The sequence below is a fragment of the Suncus etruscus genome, chromosome 18, assembly GCF_024139225.1.
Source record: "Suncus etruscus isolate mSunEtr1 chromosome 18, mSunEtr1.pri.cur, whole genome shotgun sequence".
NCBI classification, from domain to species: domain Eukaryota; kingdom Metazoa; phylum Chordata; class Mammalia; order Eulipotyphla; family Soricidae; genus Suncus; species Suncus etruscus.
Genome location: NC_064865.1, coordinates 34,908,650 through 34,935,799, shown reverse-complemented (window position 1 = coordinate 34,935,799; position 27,150 = coordinate 34,908,650). Strand labels below are relative to the sequence as shown.

The 27,150-nt window shown below is 46.1% G+C and overlaps 1 protein-coding gene and 2 non-coding genes across 3 annotated transcripts; all 3 read right to left on the bottom strand.

The window, feature by feature from the left end:
- Window positions 1-5,345: 5,345 nt before the first annotated feature.
- LOC125996847 (small nucleolar RNA SNORD52) lies at window positions 5,346-5,415 on the bottom strand. The gene has a single exon (XR_007491512.1). It is a non-coding gene; the product is annotated as a small nucleolar RNA SNORD52 (small nucleolar RNA).
- A 375-nt stretch (window positions 5,416-5,790) lies between these two features.
- LOC125996848 (small nucleolar RNA SNORD48) lies at window positions 5,791-5,855 on the bottom strand. The gene has a single exon (XR_007491513.1). It is a non-coding gene; the product is annotated as a small nucleolar RNA SNORD48 (small nucleolar RNA).
- Window positions 5,856-13,661: 7,806 nt separating this feature from the next.
- LOC125996186 (heat shock 70 kDa protein 1) lies at window positions 13,662-16,002 on the bottom strand. Its single transcript, XM_049765132.1, has one exon. The coding sequence runs from the start codon at window positions 15,872-15,874 to the stop codon at window positions 13,949-13,951; it is 1,926 nt and encodes a 641-aa protein (XP_049621089.1). The 5' UTR covers window positions 15,875-16,002; the 3' UTR covers window positions 13,662-13,948.
- Between the last annotated feature and the right edge of the window lie 11,148 nt (window positions 16,003-27,150).

Below are 27,150 nucleotides of genomic sequence, written 5' to 3'. Positions count from 1 at the left end.
AGTGTGGATCAAATTCCCCCACTCCAAAAAGAGAACCTAGGCCTGAGCTGCCATTCGATGTTCCATGCCTGTCAGCTGAGTATCTCTGGGAGGGGCCCCTAGCATCATTGCAAAGCCTCAATACATAAATTAGATTGTTCATAGATGAGAAAGTACTATAGTTAACAAACTAACAGAAAACTCTGAACCCCATTTCCCTCTGGACAGAGTTTAAGATGGTGGCTGACTATTTGAGAAGCAGTTGACTAGACAACCAGTGGGTGAACTGGCTCTAAATAAGCAACATTAATGGTGGAATTTCTCAGTCCTTCCTTCACACTAACTTTCTTTCCATGATTTGTCTGATTTCTCTGCTCCACACTGAATTTTTCTTAGAATTTATGAAGTATTCAGCTGGGTGTTAATTAACTTGCTGATTATGTTTCTTGGATATTTATTTCTAGAATCCACTTGTTTTCAAATCCTCCTTGTTCCAGCATGAGGAATTGAATGATTCAGGTTCCAAAAGAGCTCTTTATCTGTGTTCCTTAGCTGTCAAATCTGTTGTTATTATGTCTGCTGATAATTCCTGTGAGGTTAGGTTGCTATGCTTTTTTGATTCTGGATCATCTTGGGAATAGTTTTTTGTTTTTTTTTCTCTAAGAGAGCTCCATGAGTCTGGAGGTGTCCCTATGGAATAGTATAGTTTTTGTCTTTGCTCAGACCTATGGGGTTCACAAGTCCCAAACCATGTCTTGTTTTTATCTGGGCCACTCCCGTAAGTGCTCAAGGTATCATGTGATGCTGAGGATCAAATCTGAAAGCCTGCATGAAAACGTAAGTTTGTGCAGCAGCACTCGGGCTACTCCTGGCAGTGCACTCAGGAATTACTCCTGGTGGTCTCAATGGACCATATAGGATGCCAGGGATAGAACTCATGCAGGGCATACACCCTACCCGCTGTACTTTTGGTCCTGGCCCAATTTTATTGTTTTGTTTTTGGGCCATACCTGGTGGTGCTCAGAGCTTACTCCTGGCTCTGCAGTCAGGAATTACACCTGGCTGATTTAGGGGAACCATATGGTGGGCTCAGAATCGAACCCAGATCAGCACACATAAAGCAAATGCCCTACACACTTTCCTGTCTCTCTGGATTCTGTCCTCAGCTCCCAATCCTAGGGTTATTTTTAGAAGTGGGGAGGGAGCATTTTGGATCACACCTGGTGTTATTTAGGGAGCAGAGTAGTGCTGGGATCAAACCAGGATCAGCCGCATGCAATAAAAATCACTGTACTATCTGGCACCAATCTTCTTCACATTAAATTTGTGAAACTCATTTATGCCATTATGTTAGTCATATGATTGCTATAAAACACAATATTGCTCTCTACATATGTCATAATTTGTTCAATTTCCTAATATAGAATATTTGGCTTTTTTCTTTCCCACTTTACAAACACTGTCATGTTTTCATGTCTTTAAGCCAAGGATTTTTTTTTTTTTTTTTGGTTTTTTTGGGTCACACCCGGCGGTGCTCAGGAGTTACTCCTGGCTGTCTGCTCAGAAATAGCTCCTGGCAGGCACGGGGGGGGGGGGGGGGGGGACACGACCATATGGGACACCGGGATTCGAACCAACCACCTTTTGGTCCTGGATCGGCTGCTTGCAAGGCAAACAAACACCGCTGTGCTATCTCTCCGGGCCCCAAGGATTTTCATGTACATTAATCCTTACAGAATCCAGAATTTGTTTAGGGTGTGTTACCAGAAGTGAAAACATTGAGTTGAAGAAAACATGACTCATATTTAGTAGATATTATCAAGTTGGTTTTCAAATGGGCTAGATAGCTGTTTCTATAATCAATGTCCAAAGGTTTTCCTAATTGGCTCTAGGATTTGCTACCACCCAGATTTCTTCCACAAGGGGCCAGAACAATAGCATAGTGGGTAGGGCATTTGCCTTGCATATGGCTGGCCTGGGTTCAATACTCAGCATCCCACAAGGTCCCCTGAGCCTGCCAGGAATGATTTCTAAGCACAGATCCAGAAGCATCACCAAATGTGGCCCCAAAACAAACAAAATTTTCTTCCACAAGCTCTGTTGACACATACAACACAGACCAAAGAAAGCAAGTGGATATGACCCCAACCAATAATCAAAAACTACTTGTTGAGGGGCCCAGGATGTGGCTCACTGACAGAGGAGCTATCTGGCTGGCATGCATAAGGTTGAGTTTGATCCCTGACACCACAGAAATCTGTGACTCACAGACATTACAATCACGTGTATGACAGGAATGCCACCGCAAATCACTTTATTCCTTCATATTGACAGGAGTGAACCCCTGGCTTAACTACCTGTGACTGGAATAGAGTAGAGACAAATTGAAATGGGAGGACCTTACTGGATGTTCCCTACAAAGACTGGCTGGGGGAGCATGACTCAAAACATGATTCTGAAGGGGAACCTCTGGTCACTGTGAACAAAGATTGTCAGGGCACAAGGGTGGAAGTTGGGAGATCAGTTAAAGGGGTTGCATTAAATGAGGTGGCTCCCGTGGAAAATAAGAAAAACAGGAAGCCCTGGGAAGACTCAGTTATTTTTGATGTAGTCCCAGCATGCTCTGCCAACAAACTGAATATGTGAGAACAGGTGAGGAACTGAGCTGAAACTAAGAGATCTGGCTTACACTAGCAGGTAAAGAGAGCTTCTGAAGGCTAGCCAAGTGCAGAGGAAATCTTTGGATGTGACCTAAGGAGTTCAGTCTGATAGCTGGGAAGGCTGGGGACTTCTCAAGTTGCTCCACTTTTATTTTTTGCCCCCCCCCCCATTTGTTTTTGGGCCACCTCCAGCAGCGCTCAGGAGTTACTCCTGGCTTTGTGGTCAGAAATCACTCTCCTGGCAGGCTGGGGGACCATATGGGATGCCAGGATTTGAACCACCATCCGTCTTAGATCTGCTGCGTGCAAGGCAAATGCCCTACCACTGTGCTATCTCTCTGGCCATTGTTTTTATTTTTGTTTATAATAAACATATAAACAAAACATTTAATTATATAAATATATATTTAAAATGCATTACATAGTTGACCATAATATGTTTCCAGATAAATGAAAGCAAAGTGGGAAAAATGGAAGACAAGAAATAAGTGTAACAGGGGGCTGGAGCGGGTTAGCCTAGGACAGAATGCAGTTAGATCCCCCGGCATCCCATATGGTCCCCCAAGCCAGTAGTGATTTCTCAGCACATAGCCATGAGTAACCCCTGAATGTCACTGGTGTGGCCCAAAAACAAAAAGGGAAGGAGTATAATAGGAAGCATACTTGTGAAAATTACTGTTATCTCCAATAGTCATTAATATAATGGCAGGTTTAGTAAGCTCTTGTTGTATGTAAACTGTCCACTCTGATAAATTGCAGTATCCCTTTATGAATGACATCATCAAACAATGAAGATGTCCAGAAATTCAAAGCACTATTACTGATATTACAACTGTTAGGGGCATGTACTCAGCTACCAGGCTTCCCAGAAGAGACGGGGGATGTTGCCAGCTCTTGTTCCAAAAAGCCCTGGTGCTATCAGCCCAAAAACTAGCATTCCTGGTCAGATTAGTGTCCCTGAAGGGAATCAGAGGATCTGTGATAAGACAGAACCATTGAGAAAATGGTAGTTTTGGGTGATGGAGGCAAGCGTGGCTTTGGCAATGCAAGGAGTTGGCCCACCCTGTCCTCCCAAAATGGGCAGCTTTCTGTTGGTTCCCAAGCCAGGGGCAATTTCTGAGTGCTTATCCAGGAATAACCCCTGAGCATCAAACGGGTGTGGCCTCTCCCCCCAAAAATGCACAGCTTCACAAGTCAACCATATCAAAATGCCAACACATCAACTCAACCCTTCCTAGGCCCTATGTGACTACATACCTCCAAATTTTAGTATCGTAGCATAACTGACATATAAGTTGTAGACCACCAACCCCAATGAGCCTAAAAACTAAGCTATCAACCAGACTAGTAAAGTCTGACAATGACTTTAGCAACACCATTGAGAGGGGCGAAAAATACAGCAGTAAGGGCCGGTGTCCCTCGTGGTCCCAAGCCTGCCAGGAGGGATTTCTGAGCAGAGTAAGCCCTGAGCGTGTGACCCCCCCCCCAAAGAAAATACAGCAGTAAGGTACTTATCTAAAGATGACCAGCCTGGGTCCAGCCCCTAGCATCCCATAACTTCAGTCCACTAGCTATAGCCCAAAGACAAAAACCATAAAAACCTTCCAATTAAACCCTGCAGTCCACATTCCACTCTTCTAGCGTCTGGTGAAATACCAAAAATTGTCAATATGCCCATATCTACTTTCACTAGAGGCAATCTAAGTGCCTGGGTTAATGCTGTTTAACTCCAAAAAGCTGCAAATTCCTAACTTAGAAAGTCACCAATGTGTAATAGAATTCACAGCTGTAGTGGTATATATTGATGTCAATTGTGCTCATTCATGGTCACATTTTATACTTCCCCTAATTCTTCCTTTGTACCATTTTTCCATGAGACCAGACTATTTTTCTCAAAGTATTTTATTGGAGTCTTGGATTTAATTACGTGTTTGAAAAAATTTACAGCTATTTGAGTGGTATTGTGTTCCATTATCCACATTTCCAGGCACAAAGGTCATCTTCCTTTACATCAGCAAAATCCTGAAATTTCAAAAACATGTTAAAATTTATGTGCAATGATTCTTGAAACAAAGCTGTGGAACTAAAGTGATCTAGTTCATGGCAGAGTACATGCACAGGGCCAAGCACCACCCACATTTTTTTTTGGGTTTTTGGGCCACACCCGTTTGACGCTCAGGGGTTACTCCTGGCTATGTGCTCAGAAATCGCCCCTGGCTTGGGGGGACCATATGGGACGCCGGGGGATCGAACCGCGGTCCTTCCTTGGCTAGCGCTTGCAAGGCAGACACCTTACCTCCAGCGCCACCTACCCGGCCCCACATTCTTAGTTTTAATTATTTTTACTGTATTCTGGGGTCAAAACTCAGTGGTGCTCTTGGCAGGGCAGGGGACCATGAGGTGTTGGGGACTAAATCTTCTTGATCTCCAAACCACCCATATCTAAAAATTTCTGCAGACTCACCATCATCAGGGAGGTCTCTTCACATGTCAAAAGCTGCAGGACAACTTCATGAACTGTCACCTATGCATTTGCCATCTCAAAGGCATTCCTCAGGGAGCAGATTCCAAACTTCCGCCACCAGGTTAGTATTGATCGCTGGGACTCATCTCTGGCTAGTAGTCATGCTGCAAGATGAGAGCAGACTAAGGTCTTGCAGGCTGGCAACCGACTCCCATTGAGACCAAATATCCAGTTCCTCAAATGAGTCAGAACTTAAACTTTTGACATCAGGACCAATGTCAGAGACTCTAGTCTGAGAAAATCATCATTCTCAATTTAGAGAAACCTGGATCAAGAACATTCTGAGGACACGACTGAGTATATCCACAATAGTTCCCAACAAAATTTCAGGAATGAATTGTGTAAAAGAGTGAATAAATCTAGAACCTCAAAGAGTGTTCTAATACATAGCAAAGCTGTCAAAGAATCAGGTGGATGGGGCCAAAGGTGGCTCAATGACAAAGGGTGCATGGTCACACGTGTTCTTTGGAGGGGTAACTTTGGGCCTACACTTATAATACTCACCTGTACTCAAGAATCACCTGGAGGTCGGCACAAGTACCTAGAGACAAATTAAACGTAAGTCACTAAAAATTCCAGCTCTTTGCTTCACGCCCCAGATAACAGGCATCTCAAAGAGGGGGGGGTGGTCAGCGCGCTGCGGTGATGGCATCAGCGAGATACTCAGCATCACCTGGGGTCATCATTATACCCCCACTTTCCCAAGGCAACCACCCATCAGCCACCCCATTCCACTCAGTCCTTACCTGTGGTGCCATGGCCCACCTACACATTTATCAGGGACCTGGGTGGGGAGGAGAGAATGAATCAGCAGAAGCTGGGGCAACTCTTAGCCTTGTGCCCCCCCTGTCCAGGGCCGAATCAGTTCAAATAATAGCGTCACAGAAACCATCAGAAACTCTAGTCTGAAAAAGGTGGGTCATCCTGCTCAGCCCAAGATCGAGTTCCCCATCACACACCAGGGCCCTGAAGTACCTGATAACCAGAAGATATGCAAAAGAAACGTGGAGCTCTGGGGACGCAGCGAGGAACCCCCATATTTGTGCAAAACAGGAAGTCTGGGAGAAGTCTGCAAGGAAGCCATGCCGACTCCAAGCACAAAGAGACCGTTAAGGCCTGGTCGGGGGTTTTTAATAAGTGGGGGGTCCTCACGGACTTGGCTGTCTTCGTAGATGCCTGTCTCAATCCGTGGCATTGCTCCTCTTTGTTATCCCAAACAAAATTATAACAAAGTAAAAAATAGGTTATAAATTTACATTCATCTTCTTCGAACGTGCGAAGGTTAGGATATGTCTTGTCATTTATTTTCAAAAAATTAAAATAAAACAGGCGATCTGCCTAGACAGACCTGGGAAAGACCCAGCGGCCGGTCAAAGGTCGCGCGGAAGGCTCTGCTCTTCCTTGGAAACTTCCAACTCCTGCGCCCTCTAGAGCCCGTAGCAAGCGCTGCATTTCTTTTCCGTCCCTTCAGGACCAAGCCTGGAGTGGTCCGGGTCCAGGCCACGACTAGTCTCTATGCTTCGTGGAAATAGAAATCTGAGATCACTGTCTCATCTAGTCCGCAGTCTTCATTCAGATTATGCGTCATGCTTTTTATTTTTCCTTGTGTGGAGCCACACTAGCGGGAATCAGGGCTACTACCCCTGGGGTCGCTGCAGGTGGTGCTTATGAACTTGATGGGCCTCAGGGCTCCCTGTTTGAAAAGCCCTTTGAGATCCCCACGTTTTATTTTGTTTTATTGTTTTATTTTTTGTTTTATAGTTTAGTTGTTTAGTTTATTTTATTTTAGTTTAGTGTTTAGTGTTTAGTTTAGTTTTGGAGCCACACCTAGAGTCTCTCAGGGGTTACTCCTGGCCATGCACTCAGAAATCGCTCCTGGCTTGAAAATAAAATAAAATAAATAAAAAGAAATCGCTCTTGGCTTGGGGGACCATATGGGACGCCAGGGGATCGAACCCAGATCTGTCCTAGGCTAGCGCGGGCAAGGCAGACGCCTTACCGCATGCGCCACCACTCTGCCCCCCCCCCCCGTTTATTTTTTATCTTATTTATTTTGGCTTTTTGGAGGCTACACTTGGCTGTTCTCAGGGGGTACTTCCGCTCTACGCTCAGGAATCAGCCCCAGAGGGTTCAGACTGGGTGATGTGGGATGGAAGCCCTGTGGGCTGGGAAGACATTGCTTTTCTTCAGGAACTGTTTTTCTAATGAGGGAATCTTGAACTTACTTGGTCCAGCCTTTGTTGTTTGGGTTGTTTTGTTTTGTTTTGTTTTGTTTTGTTTTGTCCATTGAGCTGTTCTCTTGCTGTTTCCCTAACCTCTCTCTTTGCTGATGTGACTAGTGAATCAATACTTTAATACCTTTCAAAAGTCTTCCAAGTCCTAGAAGATGGGTTGTTACGCTGCTGGTGGTGGAAGCGTTGACACCTTTCTCTTCACTCACTTTTTTGTTTTGTTTGGGGGCCACATGCTCAGTGGATTGGTGTGAGGGGAGGTCAAACCCCTTGTTGATGGTCTCCAAGTCTAAGAATAACTCCCAGAAAGATAAATTGAATCCCATTCTTCCGTCCCCCCTTTTGGGGGAGACTTTGATAATAATATCCGGAGTAAATAATCAACGAATGCAACAGATTAGGGGACCAAAGGTTCAGCAAAAGGAGTCTTTTGTCAGTTGCAGCCAGCTCCAAAAAGCAAACCGAACAAGCCATCAGTTCTGGCAAAAGAGCTCCCTATGCCTCCCCAACAAGCTATTTATTTCTTTCCTTAATCACCCCCACCTGGAAAATCCAGGTGGGATGACAGGCAAAAACAATATTACAACAATTACTCAACAGATTAGTCAGTTTCTCTCTCTCTCTCTCTCTCTCTCTCTCTCTCTCTCTCTCTCTCTCTCTCTCTCTCTCTCTCTCTCTCTCCCTCTCCCTCTCTCTCCCTCCCTCCCTCCCTCCCTCTCTCTCTCCTCTCTCTCTCCCTCCCTCCCTCTCCCTCTCTCCTCTCCCCTCCCTCTCCCTCTCTCTCCTCTCCTCTCCCCTCTCCCCTCTCTTCTCTCTCTCTCTCTCTCTCTCCCTCCCTCCCTCTCCCTCTCTCCTCTCCCCTCCCTCTCCCTCTCTCCTCTCCTCTCCCCTCTCTCTTCTCTCTCTCTCTCTCCCTCCCTCCCTCTCCCTCTCTCCTCTCCCCTCCCTCCCTCTCTCTCTCTCTCTCTCGAGCTCTCTCGCTCTCTCACTCTCTCTCTCTCTCTCTCTCTCCCTCCCTCCCTCTCCCTCTCTCCTCTCCCCTCCCTCTCCCTCTCTCCTCTCCTCTCCCCTCTCCCCTCTCTTCTCTCTCTCTCTCTCTCTCTCCCTCCCTCCCTCTCCCTCTCTCCTCTCCCCTCCCTCTCCCTCTCTCCTCTCCTCTCCCCTCTCTCTCTTCTCTCTCTCTCTCTCTCTCTCCCTCCCTCCCTCTCCCTCTCCCTCTCTCCTCTCCCCTCCCTCCCTCCCTCCCTCTCTCTCTCTCTCTCCCTCTCCCTCCCTCCCTCCCTCTCTCCTCTCTCTCCCTCCCTCCCTCTCCTCTCTCTCCCTCCCTCTCTCCTCTCTCTCCCTCCCTCCCTCTCCCTCTCTTCTCTCTCTCCTCTCCTCTTCTCTCTCTCTCTCTCTCTCTCCCCCCCCCCCTGGCTTTGTAACCACTGATCACTCCTGGGTCTATCGGGGTGCTGGGAATCAAACTTGGATCTGCAACGAGCAAGGTAAACACCCTACCTACTGTACTATCACTCCTATTCTCTGTCTTTGATTACTCCTTTTCCTTTAAAATTACAATCTTGGCCGGAGAGATAGCACAAGAGAAGGGCGTTTGCCTTGCACAAAGTTGATCCAGGACGGACGGTGGTTCGAACCCAGGCATCTCATATGGTCCCCCGTGTGACCCAAAAACCAAAAAAAAAAAAAAAAAAAAAAAATTACAATCTTGAGAGCCAGAGCAGGTAGATACAGTAGATGATGTGGCCAACCTGTTAGTTCCCAGCACCCCATATGGTCTCTGAGCCTACCAGGAATGATCCCTGCGTGCACATCAGGGTGGATCCCCAAAACAAAAAAGAATCCCCCCCCCTGGGGGGGGCAGAGAGATAGCACAGCAGTGGGCATTTGTCTTGCACGCAGGACTGACAGTGATTCGAATCCCGGCATCCCATATGGTCCCCCAAGCCTGCCAGGAGCTATTGCTGAGTGCAGAAAAAAAAAGGGGGGGGGGAAGAAAAGAGAAAATCAGTAACTGATTCCAACCCTTCCTCTTAGCAACTACCCTACCAACAGACTCTAACCTAAGTAGAAAGCTCTATGTGGGGTAGGTTGGGAGAAAACCTATGCAAACCAATTTGGTATGAAGGATGAACTCATAAGTGCTTCTTGGACCTATGTACATGGTTCCCATATGCCCACATGCCATCTGTATCACCCTTTGTGGATTTTTTTTTTTGGGTCACACCAAGTGACGTTCCTGGCTCTGTGCTCAGAAATCGCTCCTGGCAGGCATGGGGGACCATATGAGGTGCCGCAATTCAAACCACTGTTCGTCCTTGCTTGGCTGCATGCAAGGCAAACACCCTACTCTCTGCTATCTCTCTGGCCCCTGAATCACCCTTCTTGAGATAAGTGCTTTCCTACTTTCATGCTGGGTTGTGTACAGAAAGTGGGGGCTACACCTTTGGAAAAGCAGGTACTCTCCCTTTCTTATCTTCTTCCTCTCCTTCCTTTACCTTGAGATAAAACCTGTTCATACTTCACTACTAATCTCCTGAAATTCTTTTCTGTGAGGAAAGGACCTGAGAAGCCCATCAAGATCTAGGACTGGGGCCCGGAGAGATAGCACAGCGGTGTTTGCCTTGCAAGCAGCCGATCCAGGACCAAAGGTGTTTGGTTCGAATCCCGGTGTCCCATATGGTCCCCCGTGCCTGTCAGGAGCTATTTCTGAGCAGACAGCCAGGAGTAACCCCTGAGCAATGCCGGGTGTGGCCCAAAAACCAAAAACCAAAAAAAAAAAAAAAAAAAAAAAAAAAAAAGATCTAGGACTGACTTTCCCTGACAGAGCAAGATATACAGTTATAGATCTCCCAGTCATTCTTGGGTGGCAGAGAGTGAAGTGTGAAGAGAATGAGCAGCAGATTTTCTTCTCAGGGATGCAGCCTGCAATTAAGTCACCTGGGGACCAACACTAGCATCATAGGGAACAGATTGCCATCCTCCAAGGATCCATTAGTCACTGATGTCAGCCAAATTGCCTCATGACAGAAATCCCTCCTGTTATAACCCTGATTATAAGTTCATCTTTTAAAATATAGGGCTGGCGAGGTGGCGCTAGAGGTAAGGTGTCTCCTTGCAAGCACTAGCCAAGGAAAGGACCACGGTTCGATTCCCCAGCGTCTCATATGGTCTCCCTAAGCCAGGAGCAATTTCTGATCGCGTAGCCAGGAGTAACCCCTGAGCATCAAATGGGTATGGCCCGAAAAAACAAAATAAATAAATAAATAAATATTTATAGGAGCACAGCAGTAGGGTGTTTGCCTTGTACATGGTCGCCCTGGGTTTGATCCTGACATCCCATGTTACCCCAAGCCTGGCAGGAGTAATTTCTGAGTGAATCACCACCAGGTGTGGCCCAAAAACCTAAAACCAAAAAGTTTAAATTTGGGGTCAGTACAGTAAGGTGTTTTGTCTGACCTGGGTTTGATCCCTGATAGCTCATATGGTTTCCTGAGCATTGCCAGGAATAATTACTGAGCACAGAGCCAGGAGTAACATCTGAGCACTGCCAGGTATGACCCCAAAACATATATGTATATTATATATATGTAATGTATTATATATAACATATATATATATGATTGGAGTCAAAGAGTTACTAGTGGTCACTCCTGAATTTGCACTCAGTAATTATCCCTGGCAGTGGTTGGGAGACTATATGGGATGCCAAAGATCAAATCAGAGTTGGCCATATGTAAAACAAGCACCCTACTCATTGTACTATTGCTCCAGCCCATAACAGTCACTCTTTATTAAATTTTTAGCACTTGGGCATAGTATCATTAGTATATCACTTTACCACATCTCAGTGTCCCCTTTTCTCTTTTTTTTGGGGGGGGGGGCACACCCATTTGATGCTCAGGGGTTACTTCTGGCTAAGTGCTCAGAAATTGTCCCTGGCTTGGGGGGACCATATGGGACGCCGGGGGATTGAACTGTGGTCCTTCCTTGGCTAGTGCTTGCAAGGAGACACCTTACCTCTAGAGCCACCTCACCGGCCCCAGTGTCTCCTTTTCTACCTCTCCCATTTCTTCCAAGTCTCTTCAAACAACAAGCATCTGAACTTGTGTTCAGGAGAGCTGGAGTATGTGCTTTATGTGCAGGAGACCTTGGATAAATCTCCAGCACTACATGGACCTCTGAGCACCAGGCCAGGAGTAGGCCTGGAATATCACTGGATGCGGTCCCCTTCCTCCTCAAAAGCAAAATTAACCTAAGAACAGAATAACAGTTCCTTAGGTTTTCTTTTAGAAGCTTTCAAGAGGGCCTCCTAAAATTGGTCATTCCTAAAATGTTCAACTTTTTTCCCTTAAGGTTAAGCATTTAATGAAAGATATAACAGAAAGGTCAGGGACACATGCCTGGCATGCAACAGCGACCCAGGTTTGAACCCCGGCTCCAGCCTTGAGTACTGCCAGGTATAGCCCTGGTGGCCCAGAGTTCTGCTAGGTAAATATCCAAACAAAAACAAAGAGGAAATATAAAAAGGGAACTTAAATCTCAAGCACCTGACTATCTCTCTGGCCCCCAAATTATTTTTAAAAAATTATTGGGGCTGAAAAATTATTGCGGCTGGAGAGAACAGTAAATAGGGCACTTGCCTTGCACACGGCTGACCCAGGTTTGGTTCCTGGCATCTTATATGGCCCCTGAAAACACCAAAAGTAATTCCTGAGGGTAGAGCCAGCATTGACACCTGAGCACCACCAGGGTGCCATACCCTGTGATGCTCAGGCTTACTCCTGCACTCAGGAAATTACTCCTGGTGGTGCTCCAGGGACTACATGGGACATGCTGAGAATTGAACCTGTATCAGTTGCTCTAATACAAGGCAAGCACACTACCGGCTGTACTATCTCTCCAGCCCCAATGATTAAGATTTTTATATTAGTCATTGAAGGACCATACACTCCAGAATGTCCACTTCCTTCCACCATTGTCCCAGTATCCCCTTCACTTTATCCCACCCTACCAGTAACTTTTTTTTTTTTTTTTGTGGTTTTTGGGTCACACCCGGCAGTGCTCAGGGGTTACTCCTGGCTCCATGCTCAGAAATTGCTCCTGGCAGGCACGGGGGACCATATGGGATGCTGGGATTCGAACCGATGACCTCTTGCATGAAAGGCAAACGCCTTACCTCCATGCTATCTCTCCAGCCCCACCAGTAACTTTTGTTTTTTGTTTTTGTCATACCTGGTGGCTTTCAGAGGTTACTCCTGGCTCTACACTCAGAAATATCTCCTGGCTCGGGGGAACATATGGTCTGTCCTAGGCTAGCACCCCTTGTGCCATCACTCCGGTCCCTTAATTTAAATTTAAAGAGGAAGCCAAGAATGAGGTCTCTCTTAGTACAGAAAAAAATATACCTTGATTGAATGAGATCTGGATTCAATCCCCAGCACCATAAAAAGAAAAAAAAGATGTAGGCATTGCTAGCATGATTCTTGAAAGCAAAGCCAGGAATAGCCCTGAGCATCATTGGGTATGACCCAAAAACAAATAAATAAATAAATAAAAGCAAGCCAAATTTAGAGGTTTACCTGTATTTGGTCATTCAAGTGAGATTTACAGAGCCAGAGTATTACCTGAAACCTAATTTTGCAATTTCCCAGCCATAGATTTGTTTAGAACTTAATGAAAGGACTGGAATAGTCAAAAGTGAGAAAGTCAATATCCCAGAACACATAGGCCAGTATGGAATCATAAACCCCACAGCACTCAGTCTCAGAAACATTTGTATAAAAACCTATCCTTTTCTCTAAAATAAGCCCTAGGCTGGGCTGGAACAAAAGTACTGCAGAGGGCCCGGAGAGATAGCACAGCGGTGTTTGCCTTGCAAGCAGCCGATCCAGGACCAAAGGTGGTTGGTTCGAATCCTGGTGTCCCATATGGTCCCCCGTGCCTGCCAGGAGCTATTTCTGAGCAGACAGCCAGGAGTAACCCCTGAGCACCGCCGGGTGTGACCCAAAAACCAAAAAAAAAAAAAAAAAAAAAGTACTGCAGAGAGGTACTTGCCTTATACAATCCCTGGAACTAAAAGCAGGCCCCTTCCCCACCCCACCAGATAAAAAAACAAACAAAAAACCCACCAAATCACAAAGGGCAAAACTTTATGACACAAGGTCACTTACCATCTACAATTTAAAACTGCCAAAGACTTCTTTCTACTACATATATGTCCCTTATCTAATTAGATTAAGTAAATTAAATAAATAAAAACAGATAATAGTTTTAACTTTTTATTTTGTATTATCAAGTATAGATCTTTTAAAATAGAAAAACGAAATCACAACTTTTGCTGCACATCCCAGTGAAAAAAGACACAAGGTGGCAGAGTTGATTCATTTAAGAAAAGAAAATATACAGTTTCAACATACAAAGAATTCAACGAATACAAAGACAGGTTCTTTTTCAAGTTACAAGTAAACTTTACAATAAACTCAATAGAAAGAATAAGAAATACAGAATCAAGTCCTTGGATGACAAGTGTCAAAGAACTTGGGAAACAGGTCTTAATCCACCTCCTCAATGGTGGGACCAGACCCAGAACCCCCCTTGGGGGCCTGGGCCCCAAAGCCACCAGCACCGGGGCCCCCTGCCCCCTGGTACAGTCCAGTGATGATGGGGTTACACACCTGCTCCAGCTCCTTCCTCTTGTGCTCAAACTCCTCCTTCTCCGCCAGAGAGTTGGCATCCAGCCAGGAAATCACTTCTTGGCACTTGTCCAGCACCTTCTTCTTGTCGCTCTCGCTGATCTTGCCCTTGAGCCCCTCGTCCTCCAAGGTGCTCTTCATGTTGAAGGCATAGGACTCCAGCGCGTTCTTGGCCGACACCCGGTCACGCTGGACCTCGTCCTCGGCCTTGTACCTCTCGGCTTCCTGCACCATGCGCTCGATCTCCTCTTTGCTCAGGCGGCCCTTGTCGTTGGTGATGGTGATCTTGTTGGCCTTGCCCGTGCTCTTGTCAGTGGCGGTGACGTTCAGGATGCCATTGGCATCGATGTCGAAGGTCACCTCGATCTGGGGCACGCCCCTGGGGGCCGGAGGGATGCCACTGAGTTCAAAGCGCCCCAGCAGGTTGTTGTCCTTCGTCATGGCTCTCTCGCCCTCATACACCTGGATCAGCACGCCTGGCTGGTTGTCAGAATAGGTGGTGAAGACCTGCGTCTGCTTAGTGGGGATGGTGGAGTTGCGCTTGATCAGTGCTGTCATCACACCTCCGGCCGTCTCCAGCCCCAGAGACAGGGGAGCCACGTCCAGCAGCAGCAGGTCCTGCACGTTCTCAGACTTGTCCCCCATCAGGATGGCCGCCTGCACCGCTGCCCCATAGGCCACAGCCTCGTCGGGGTTGATGCTCTTGTTGAGGTCACGGCCATTGAAGAAGTCCTGCAGCAGCTTCTGCACCTTGGGGATGCGCGTGGAGCCCCCCACCAGGACCAGGTCGTGGATCTGGGCTTTATCCATCTTGGCATCGCGGAGAGCCTTCTCCACCGGCTCCAGGGTGCCCCTGAACAGGTCAGAGCACAGCTCCTCGAAGCGTGCTCTGGTGATGGAAGTGTAGAAGTCGATACCTTCAAACAGAGAGTCGATCTCCAAGCTGGCCTGGGTGCTGGAGGACAGGGTCCTCTTGGCCCTCTCGCAGGCTGTGCGCAGCCGCCTCACCGCTCTCTTATTCTGGCTGATGTCCTTCTTGTGCTTCCTCTTGAACTCCTCCACGAAGTGGCTCACCAGCCTGTTGTCAAAATCCTCCCCGCCCAGGTGCGTGTCCCCGGCCGTGGCCTTCACCTCGAAGATGCCGTCGTCGATGGTGAGGATGGACACGTCGAAGGTGCCGCCGCCCAGGTCGAAGATGAGCACGTTGCGCTCGCCCTTGCCGCTGCGGTCCAGCCCGTAGGCGATGGCGGCCGCCGTGGGCTCGTTGATGATGCGCAGCACGTTCAGGCCCGCGATCACGCCCGCGTCCTTGGTGGCCTGGCGCTGCGAGTCGTTGAAGTAGGCCGGCACGGTGATGACCGCGTTGCTCACGGGGTGGCCCAGGTAGGCCTCGGCGATCTCCTTCATCTTGGTGAGCACCATGGACGAGATCTCCTCGGGGTAGAAGGCCTTGGTCTCCCCCTTGTAGCTCACCTGCACCTTGGGCTTGTCGCCGTCGCTCACCACCTGGAAGGGCCAGTGCTTCATGTCCGACTGCACCACGGCGTCGTGGAACTTGCGGCCGATCAGCCGTTTGGCGTCGAACACGGTGTTCTGCGGGTTCATGGCCACCTGGTTCTTGGCCGCGTCGCCGATGAGCCTCTCGGTGTCGGTGAAGGCCACGTAGCTGGGGGTGGTGCGGTTGCCCTGGTCGTTGGCGATGATCTCCACCTTGCCGTGCTGGAACACCCCCACGCACGAGTAGGTGGTGCCCAGGTCGATGCCGATCGCCGGACCCTTAGACATGGTCGCTGTCTTTGCTTCTCCGGGTCTGCGCTGAGACGGATTCCGCGGAACGGACTCGGTGTTTTCTGAAAGCAGAAAAAGGGTCAGCTTTCGCTCCCAGGCTGAGAGAGTTCTCTCTGAGCTTCAGATCAGGCTGAATGATTAGAGGCTTTCCGCGGGCTCTTTTATAATCGCTTCCAGCCCCGCCCCTTCCCTCATCTCAACCAATCAGCGATCTCAGCGGGAGCGGCTTCGTCCGGAATATTCCAGTGGGTTCGCTTTAGGCTCCGCCCGTCAGGCTTTCGCTGACCAATCTGAGCTCAGGATACCGCCCCTACTTCCTACTCTTCGGTGAAACGCCCCGCCTAGAACTCTCTAGAGGCTTCCAGCAACCGCCCCGGCCCGAGCTCTGTAGACGGTTCTGGGAGCTTCTCGGGTGAACGCGAGAGGTCTCGGAGCCTGAGGGCAAGGGGCGGAGCGCTGGTGATGGAAATGTTCCTCCGTGCTGCCTCCCTCAGCGCCCGGGCTCTGTGCCCAGGCGGCCGCCCTCCCTCCTGGACTGTGAGGGTTTTGAGTGTCAGATGTGGGGCCCAACTAGCTTAGTGGCAGCTTCTGTCCGGATGAAGAGAAAGCTATAGTCTCGGAGTAAATTAAGTTCCTTCAGATCTCTAGGGGGTTGACTAGTCTGAGGCAGGGTCTAGTTGGGCTGGAGCGGAGGGCCATGTTCTGGGCTCTGGCGCTGGTGGTGACAGGGCGGGCCGCCTGAGCATTCCCTCAGCTCTGGGAGGCCTTCCCCATTTTAGTTTTCAAATGGGAATGAAAGAGATACAATAGAAATATTTGATAAATATAGAGGGACATAAAGTTATATAGGTATAACTTTATAAAGTTATATACATTTATAGAAAGTTATACAGGTATCTAGATATAAAGTTATATAGGTAAAGTTATAAATATACATTTAAAGTTATATATATTTATAAATAAATATATATTTATATATAGGTATATAGGTATCACTTTATAAAGTTATATATATGTATAAACTTATATAAAGTTATATAGGTAGATATAAAGTGATATAGGTATCACTTTATAAAGTTATAATTATATATATTTAAAGTTATATATATTTATAAATATATATTTATATAGGTATATATAGGTATAACTTTATAAAGTTATATATTTATAAACTTATATAAAGTTATATAGGTATCTAGATATAAAGTGGTATAGGTAGGTATAAAGTTATAAGGTTATAAAGTCTAAGGGTAACCTGGCTTGCTGGGAACTTAGCGCTTTTGGAAAGCAGTCAAGAAAAAGGCTAAAGTGGGGCGCGGGCAGAGAAGGGTGAGGCCGCCCCCGCTGAGCTCGGGCACCGCCCTCTGTGCCTTGGGCGGAAGGTCGGGCCGGGGAAACAGGAGAAGGAAGTTTCCAGGCCCAGCTAAAAGCTCTTTGGACTTTTCCCTTTTCCTTATCTTTCCCAGCCCAGGGTGTGTGTGTGGGGAGAGGGGGGGGGGGGCCTGTGGGAGGAAGGGATTGGGGAGGAGGTCTCTTCCCCTTTTGCCTTTCTCAAACCCCGATTCTACCTTTGACGGGGGTCTGGGAACTGCTTTAACTACAGCCCCGATTCCAGTTCTGCTTTGAGCTCTGACCTGGCAACCCTTCAGGCTAACCATGGCTTTTATTAATTTTTTTTTTTAACCCAGTGGAATTTATTTTATGCTGAATATTTTTTTGTTTAGAGACACATGACTAAAATTGTACATTTAGCAACCCGTCCACAAGTCAAAAGCTCTTCAATTCGAACAAACCCAAAATTGGTTATTGTGTCAGATCTAGTTGGGGTTTGGGGTTTGTTTTATTTTTAGTGCTAATAGTCATTAAAAATTCTTTCCTCCTGAGTGTTTGGCTAAATTTGAAAAGCTCTCAGAAGGGAGTCAAAGCGATAGCACAGCACAGCGGGTAGGGCATGGCTTTGCACGCAGCTGTCCCGTGTTCGATTACCCAGAGCCTGCTAGGAATGATTTCTGAGTGCAGAAGAAAAGCAAGTAAGGCTCCTGGCAACCACACTGCCTACCAGGGTTGGATTTTGGATGCCTCCAAAAATGGTCCCTGAGCTCAGAGTCAGGAGAAAATCCTAAGCACGGCTGGGCATGACTCTAAAAAAAATGATTTTTTTTTTTTGAAAACACTAGCACAAAATTAAAAAAACTAAAGAGTTCTCTGAAGATATTAGTAAAAAAAATACATACACTCAAATGTATTTTACAATTTTCTTAGATCTCTTGAATGTCGTCTTTGCCTTTGTTTTTTCCGTTGTAGTTTGTATAAAAACAAAATTATTACTTCCACCAATTGTTTTTATTCAGTTTACAGTTGTGTTTAGAAGCTTTCTTCTAACTTAAGGAAAAATTGACTTTTGGAACGCTTGTAGCCCTCAAGAGTTAGTAGGCCTCAAAATTAGTAATATATCTTGCTCTGTTCCCCTGGCTTTGAAATTGTCCTTCAAACACTTTGAGTTCACCTTTCACTTAAGCCACATACAACATTCTCTACAATGATACTGAGCCTGTTACTCATTGTTACTCATTGTTGGCTGGCACTCGCAGCAGGAAGGTTTCAGTGTTCCCCCAATCTTGCATACTCTAAACTTTTTAGTGATAGTTTCTTGAATCTTAAGCAATTGAAAAATTAAGATAGAATTCTAGAAGTATTTAACTTTTCATTTTTAATGAGAAACTCTTTTTTTTTTTTCTTTTCGTTTATTCAGCCACATCCAGTGACACTCAGGGGTTACTCCTGGTTATGCACTCAGAAATCACTCCTGGCTTGGGAACTGCGGTTTGTCCTTGGCTGTTCTAGGCTAACACAAGCAAGGCAAATGCCTTACTGCTTGCGCCACCGCTCCGGCCCCAAACTATTTTATTGTTTATAATTGTTACTCTATATATGTACACATGTAGAATAAATAAGTAGTTTTGGTTTCACCCTGCACACAGTATAAGAAATTTGGAGCTGGAGATCCAATCCTGGAACCCTGGGCTCTCTCATGGCAACCCTTTGAGCTCTTTCCCCATCCTCCAAAGGCTCTGGTTTTGTATTTGCTTTTTATAATTCTTCAAATAATGGGCAGTTATCTATAAATAGATTTTTTGTTTTGTTTTTGGACCACACCCAGTTGTGCTGAGGTAGCCTTACAGTTAGTGACAGGGATCAAATCTAGAGCTCTAAAATGAAAAGCATGATTTTGGGGGGAGGGAGAGTCTGGGTCACACCAGCAGTGCTTAGGGTTATTCCTGGCTCTGCACTCAGAAATCACTCCTGGCAGGATTGGGGGACCATATGGGATCTGGGAATCTAACCAGGGTCCAGGGTTGGATGCCTGCAAGGCAAACACCCTACAGATGTGCTATCGCTCCAGCCCTGAAAAGCATGATTTTTTTTTTTTTTTTTTTTTGGTTTTTGGGCCACACCCGTTTGACGCTCAGGGGTTACTCCTGGCTATGTGCTCAGAAATCGCCCCTGGCTTGGGGGGACCATATGGGATGCCGGGGGATCGAACCTCGGTCCATTCCTTGGCTAGCGCTTGTAAGGCAGACACCTTACCTCTAGCGCCACCTTCCCGGCCCCGAAAAGCATGATTTTTATTCCTTTGAGCTGTATCTTTATATCTGGACAAACTTTTTAGAATTATTAATTTATTGAGGGGCCTAGCAATAGTATAGAAGTTAGGGCACATAATGTTCCAGCACTGGAAGTCTCTGATTATCTCCCAGGGACTGGAAGTCCCCATAGCACCACTAGGTATGGATTAGGAAGCCCCCAACACTAGTGGGGTGGTCCAGGTCTCCCTGGCAATGCAGGGCATGAGTAATACCACATTCTCTGGGCCTTGCACTAACATATTGGCTTGGCTGGCCTAAATCACTGGTGGACTTCTGGACTTCCTGAGCATTGCTTAAAAGCCCCCCCAAAACTATTAAATTATTGAGGTAAAATGTTTATATGTTTTAGGGGTACAATGTTGCTACACAGGAGTGAGGATGTGATTCAATGGATATATGTGATATCCTAGTATCACTCCCTAGCACTGCATTTCCCCAACTACTGGGAGTAACTCTTGAACACTGTTGAATGTGGACCCAAAACAAGCAATATAAATGGGGAAGAAAAAAAAAGTGTTGCTACTCTGTGCCCATCACCAAAGTTTCAATAACGCACAACCACAATGTCAGGAATCAGACACATGTCTCCTATATGAAAAGTGTTTGCTATGGTCCAGTTTTGTGTGTGTGTGTGTGTGTGTGTGTGTGTGTGTGTGTGTGTTTGTGTGTGTGTGTTTTAAGCGGAGAGTACTTCCAGCTGTGCTCAGGGCTTACTCCTGACTCTAAACACAGCAGTCATTCCTGGCAGTAGCAGGACACCTTGTGTGCTGCCAGGGACTGAAGCAGGATGTAGCAAGACAAGTGCCTAAACCCCTGTACTATATCTTCAACCCCAACAAATTTAGTTGTTTATTCTTTTTTTGTTTGTGTTGGGGGGGCACAGAGCTCCTGGTTCTGCATTCAGGAATCCCTTCTGGCAATGCTCGGGAGATATATATGGGATGCCTGAGATCAAACCCTGGTTGGCTGCATGCAAGACAAGTTTCCTACTTGCTTTAATATCACTCCAGCCCCTCAGATGTTTTTTTTCTAAGCAAATCAATATATTTTAGTTGTTCTAATGGATCTAAACTGATGTAATAGAGATTGTTTCAACAATGCTGTGTTTAGGGGAGCCCAGAGATGTGTCTCAGTGATAGAGTATTTGCCTTGCAAGTATGAAGCCATAAGTTGAATCCCTTTCACCAGAAAGATTAAAAAATGTTTGGGCTAAGGGTCAGAGAGACTATAGCTGATAAAGTGCTTGGTCCCCCAAGCCCGCCAGGAGTGATTTCTGAGATAAAATAAAACTCTTAAGAATTGCCAAGTGTTGTCCTCACAACCCCCAAAAATGTTTGAGCCAGAGAGATGAGTCAATAAACTGAGTGCATGGGTCTGGAGAGGTAGCACAGGGATAGGGCATTTGCCTTGCATGCCGATCCAGAATGGACGGTGGTTTGAATCCAGGTATCCCATAGGGTTCCCTGTGCGTGCCAGGAGCAATTTCTTAGCACAGAGACAGGAGTAATCCCTGAACGCTGCCAGGTGTGATTCAAAAACAAACAAACAAACAAACAAACAAACAAACAAACAAAAAAGCTGAATGCATGCTTTGCATTTAGAAGGGCTGGGTTCAATTTCTGGCACCACCCTGTTCCTGTGAGTATCATCAGAAGCGATCTCCAAACTATCAGATTGGCCCCCAATACAAAACAGTCCTTTGTTTCTGCAGGTAGGTGATAATTTTTAAAATTCAGATGTAAACTCCCTAAATGAATCATCTTCCTCTAGTCAAACTGGTTCAACTTCAGGAATTTTCCACTTTTCAATGTATAACTGACTGGGGTTTTCCCCAGCTTTTATATTTATATTTATATATATTTATATTATTTATATATATTTATTTATATTATATTTATTTATATTATTTTATTTATTTATTTATTATTATTATTTATTGGTTGGTTGTTGGGACAGACCTAGCTGTGCTCAGGGGTTACTCCTGGTTTTGCACTCAAAAATCGCTCCCTGGCAGGCTGGGGGGACTATATGGTATGCCAGGAATCGAACTGGGTCCCTCCCAGGTCCTCGCATGCAAGTTAAATGTCCTACTGCTGTGTCATTTTTCCGGCCCTTCAATGCAATCTTTCTGATAGAGTTAGATCTAGAGAACTTGATGTTTGTATTTCTTTTTGGTTTGTTTGTTTGCTTGCTTGTTTTGGGACCAGCAGTGCCCAGGGCTTCTAGCTCTGCACTCAGAATCACTTCTTGTAATGCTGGGTTTGAACCTTGATCAACCCCATGCAACACCTTCCTGTGTCCCCAGCACAGTAGGCTCAGGAGAATTGGAATATGGAATTCTGGGTGTTGAGTCTGTGTCAGCCCCTGCCACCTACTTACTACATGATTCAGTGAGTAGCACTCTTGAATTAAATATTAATTATAGAGTCCTGTTTTGTTTTTGTTTTTGTTTTTGTTTTTTGATTTTTGGGCCACACCCGGCGGTGCTCAGGGGTTACTCCTGGCTGTTTGCTCAGAAATAGCCCCTGGCAGGCACGGGGGACCATATGGGACACCGGGATTCGAACCAACCACCTTTGGTCCTGGATCGGCTGCTTGCAAGGCAAACACTGCTGTGCTATCTCTCCGGGCCCTCAGGAGTGATTTCTGAGTGTAGAGCCAGGAATAACCCCTGAGCGCTGCCAGGTGTGACCCAAAAACCAAATATAAAAAAAATTTAGACACCATGATGTACAATACTGCAAATGATAGCCCTCAGTCATTCTTTTTTTTTGTTTTTTGTTTTGTTTTGTTTTGTTTTGTTTTTGTTTTGGGGTCACACCCGGCAGTGCTCAGGGGTTACTCCTGGCTGTCTGCTCAGAAATAATTCCTGGCAGGCATGGGGGACCATATGGGACACCGGGATTCAAACCAACCACCTTAGGCTATCTCTGCAGGCCCAGCCCTCAGTCATTCTTGAGGCACTTACAAGTTTGGGGACTATCAGCAGGACTATACTAAAAGTAATACTTTTAGTTTATTTTAGTATCTATGTGAAGATTTTTTTTTTTAAACCTTATTTATTTATTGGTTTTGGGGACACACTCAGTAGCTCTCAGGGGTTACTCCTGGCCCCGTGCTTAGAAATCTCTCCTGGTTGGGGCCGGGCGGTGGCGCTCAAGGTAAGGTGCCTGCCTTACCTGCGCTAGCCTAGGAGACGGACCGCGGTTCGATCCCCCGGCGTCCCATATGGTCCCCCAAGCCAGGAGCGACTTCTGAGCGCATAGCCAGGAGTAACCCCTGAGCGTCACCGGGTGTGGCCCAAAAACCAAAAAAAAAAAAAAAGAAATCTCTCCTGGCAGGGTCGGGGGACCATATGGGATGCCAGGAATTGAATCGGGTCCCTCTTGAGTCAGCCGCATGCAAGGCAAATGCCCAACTGCTGTGCTATCTCCCTGGCCCTCAAATATGTGAAGATTTTCAATAGGTTGGAAATATATAGTTCAAAGAACTAGAACTAGACTGAGATTCAATCCCTGACTCTGGAGTGCCATATGTACACTACTTGAAAGGTAAAAGAGAAATAAAGATTTTTAGGAGAAGACCATTTATGCTATGAGGCCTGAACATTTTTCATATTCAAAGATGAGCACTAAAGACTCTTCTGGAGTTTGATCTGGTAATCTATACAATGAATACAGAATCTGGTTTGGGTGTTGGATTTTGTTTGGTTTTAAAGCCATACCCTGCAGTGCGCAGGAGTTACTCCTAGCTCTGCACTCAGAAACTGCCCTTGCCAGGCTTGGGAGACCATCTGGGATGCCAGGGATCAAACTCGGGTCCATCCCAGGGCACTGTGTGCAAAGCAAATGCCTTACCTCTGTGCTATCACTCCAGCTCTGTTTTTTTTTTTTTTTAAGAGTCACATCCAGTGATGCTCAGAGGTTACTCTTGACTTTGCACTCAGGAATTCTTTCTGGTGGTGTTGAGGGGGTAGTGAGGATCGAAATCAGGCCAGCCATGTGCAAGACAAACACCCTACTTGCTGTTTAATTTCTCCAGTTCCAAATACAAAATTTGTTACTGAATCTAAATAGCCTTCCCACTTTGGGGGTGGTTAGGTGGGTGTTTGGTGTGTTATCTCTCCGGCCCCTTAGGTAGGAGCTTGGGACACACCCAAAGGTGCTAGGAATATTCCTGGCTCTGTGCTCGAGTGACTCCTAACAAGCTTGGTGGACCATTCAGAGGATTTAACCTGGATAGCATACAAGGCTAGTGCTTTATTCTGTACTCTCTCTGGTCCCTAAACGTCCTCTCTATTTTTGACTCCTCCAAATACGGGCTCATTGATCCAAACCTTTAATTCTTTAAAAAGAGTAAAATATGGGACCAGGACAATAGCACAGTGGATAGGGCCCTTGCCTTGTATGTGGCTGACCCGGGTTCAATCCCTGGCATCTAATATGGTCCCCCAGAACCACCAGAAGTAATTTTTGAGAGCAGAGCCATGTGTAGCCCTGAGCACCACCAGGTGTAACCCCCACCCCAAAAAAAAAGATGAAAGAGTGAAGGATGAAAGTCAGGGCTCTGCACCTCTGCACCATTTGGAGCACTGTCACGATATGGGACTCGCCAAGAACTCCCCACCCCACCACTTCCCCCACATAAACACTCCAGTAAGCTTTAGTTTTTACCATTTATTCTTCCATCTTTTTCAGTACCACTCTCTGACACTTTATAATGTGCTCCGGGTGGAAAAGAAGGGCAAGAAGAGAAAGCTGTTACTGAAGTTAAGCTGACACTGGCTCTAAATCCCTAGATATTAAAATGTGAAGCGTGATGAAGCTTGATTTTCTAGGGCGGGGTTGGAGTTTAGGGCAACTTGAGTGGACTTGTTGATGAGTGTTCGTATGAGTCATTCTCCCTTTCCTTACACATCTCAGAAAGTTACAGAACATTCCTGGTGGAGCTCGAAACAGAGACAAAGCCAGAGGCAGTGGCAGCCAGAAGCTGAAGAGGGTGGGGCGCCCCAACACACGTAGGTCCTTGGATCTCCGCTTTGACCAAGAAACTGCCTGTCGGTCCTTTTTCTTTTTTTAAACCCGATTTGGGGCTCATCTCCTTGAGGGATGGCCCTGCTGGCCAGTGTGGGGGTCTTGTTGGGAGACGAATTATAGTATTAAACTTTTTAAAATAATAAATAAAAAATAAAGCCTGATTTGGGTGTGAGGAGTAGGACGTCAATCAGTTTTTCACACATCGCCTAGTTACTTCACCAAAAACAAGTTTTATAGCTCCTACTCGCAAGGTTGATGAATTGGGTGACTGTGTGCTACAAGAGACTCCCCCGCTGAGAAGCCAGCGCTGCAGGACTGGTCTGGGAACCGACCCAGCCCTGAGCCTGCTGACTTCTTCCAGTCAGACGCTGCTTTCCAGTACTCAAGTGACAGACATCAGGAGTACTTTTCCAGGTCTCAGTATCTTTGGTGCCCGGTGCGTCCTCATCCAAGTCTTAAAGGTCCCTTTTGTACCACTCTACGTTCTAAAGAGCTGGGCTATGAAAAGGCAAGAAACTGGTGGGATTGTTTCACCTACTGAACTGGACCGGATTCAGGGGACAGATTTAGGACCATCTGTGGAGAATGAAATATGATAGATGTTTTCTTTTTGTTTAGTATTGAGGTCTCTCCCCAAAGATAGAATCAGGTATCCAGGGCGAGAGAGAGATTACAGCAGGAAGGGCACATTATCTTGCACATTGCCAACCTGGGTTTGAGCCCTGGCACCCCATATTGTCACCATCAAGAGTGGTCCTGGAGCACAGAGGCAGGAGAAAGGCCTGACCACTGATGTATGTGTGTTCAGTCTCTTGAGCTATTTCTTTTTTTATTTCTTTCTTTTTCTTCTTTTTGTTTTTGGGACACACCCAGCAGCACTCAGGGGTTACTCCTGGCTCTATGCTCAGAAATCACTTCTGGCAGGTTCAGGGGACCATATGGGGTGCCAGGGATCAAGCCCGGGTCCATCCTGGATTGGCTGCGTGCAAGGCGAACACCGTACCGCTGTGCTTTTATTCTGGCCCCATATTGAGCTATTTCTGCTGGGTGTGGAAGTCCAAGGATTTTACTTCTGCCCAGAGATTGCCCGGTTGGGTCTTGACATAATCCTATTTCATTTTCCTTTTTTATATTTTTGTGTGTTGGGTATTGAATCCCAGGACCTCATACTTGCAAGTCATGTACTGTACAAATGAGTCACATTCCTAACCCTAGATAAGATTTTTAAATCTGCGTAATTAAAAGATACTGGTTTTGTTTGTTTTGGTGCCAAACCCAGTGGTAGGATTCATTCCAAGTGCTCAAGGAAACAGACAATGCCAGGGATTAAATTCAGAGCTTTACCCATGCAAGCCATGTCCTCTACCACTGAATCATGTCACTGTTTATGGGGGGGGGGGGCATATCCATGTGCTCATGGGCTTGTCCTGGCTCTCTGCTCAGGAATAATCCCTTGTAGTGGATATATGTGATATCAGGGCTTTTTAATTTTTTTAACTTATTTTTATTGTTTTTATTATTATATTATATTTTATTTTTTGACTTATTTTTTTTTTTAGTGTTACTTTGTTTTACTTTTTATTTGGACCCATACCTGAAAATGCTCAGGACTTACTCCTGGTTTTGTGTTCAGGGGTCATTTCTTCAAAAATATTTAAGTATAAGAATGACTAGTGATGGGCCCGGAGAGATAGAACAGTGGCGTTTGCCTTGCAAGCAGCCGATCCAGGACCAAAGGTGGTTGGTTCGAATCCCGGTGTCCCATATGATCCCCCGTGCCTGCCAGGAGCTATTTCTGAGCAGATATCCAGGAGTAACCCCTGAGTACCGTCGAGTGTGACCCAAAAACCAAAAAAAAAAAAAAAAAAAAAAAGAATGACTAGTGATTTTTAAAAATTTATATATATATATATATATATAGGTTTTGGAGCCACACCTGGTGACGTTCAGGGGTTACTCCTGGCTCTGTGCTCAGAAATCTCCCCTGGCAGGCACAGAGGACCATATGAGATGCTGGGATTCAAATCACAGTCCATCCTGGATTAGCTGCGTGCAAGGCAAACGCCCTACCGCCCCATTGCTGTGCTATCTCTCCGGCCCCTACAACTAGTGATTTTTTTCTAATATAACATCATGATTTATTAAGTTACTCATAATACAGCCATTTTAGGCATTAAATGTTTAAACACCAATCCCACCACCAGTCTGATCTTCCTTTCACTAGTGTCCCCAATTTCCCACCTACCACCATAGCCGACCTCCATGCAGGCACAAACAAACTTACTTCATATTGTTTGTTACAAAACAAGTGGAATGATCAGAATTTATATCAACACGTGTCAATTGACTGTTACATCTCTCCACAGTGTTACTAAAGTCAGTATCTAATGATTTCCTGGGCTCCAGTTGGTGCTGGTTGAGCCTTTTGTGTTACTGTTCAGGCTTCTGGCGTTGGCAGATATGTAATTATGTGGGATGGCAGGGAATGAACCCAGGTTGGCCATGTGCATGGCAAAACCATTAATTAAGGGGCAAGTCTGGCCCCTTAATTTTGTTTTTGGACCATAGTGAGTTGTGTCTGAGGGCTCTA

Excerpts from the sequence above, each read along its gene's own strand:
- LOC125996186 (XM_049765132.1), bottom strand. The coding sequence starts at position 15,874 with ATGTCTAAGGGTCCGGCGATCGGCATCGACCTGGGCACCACCTACTCG.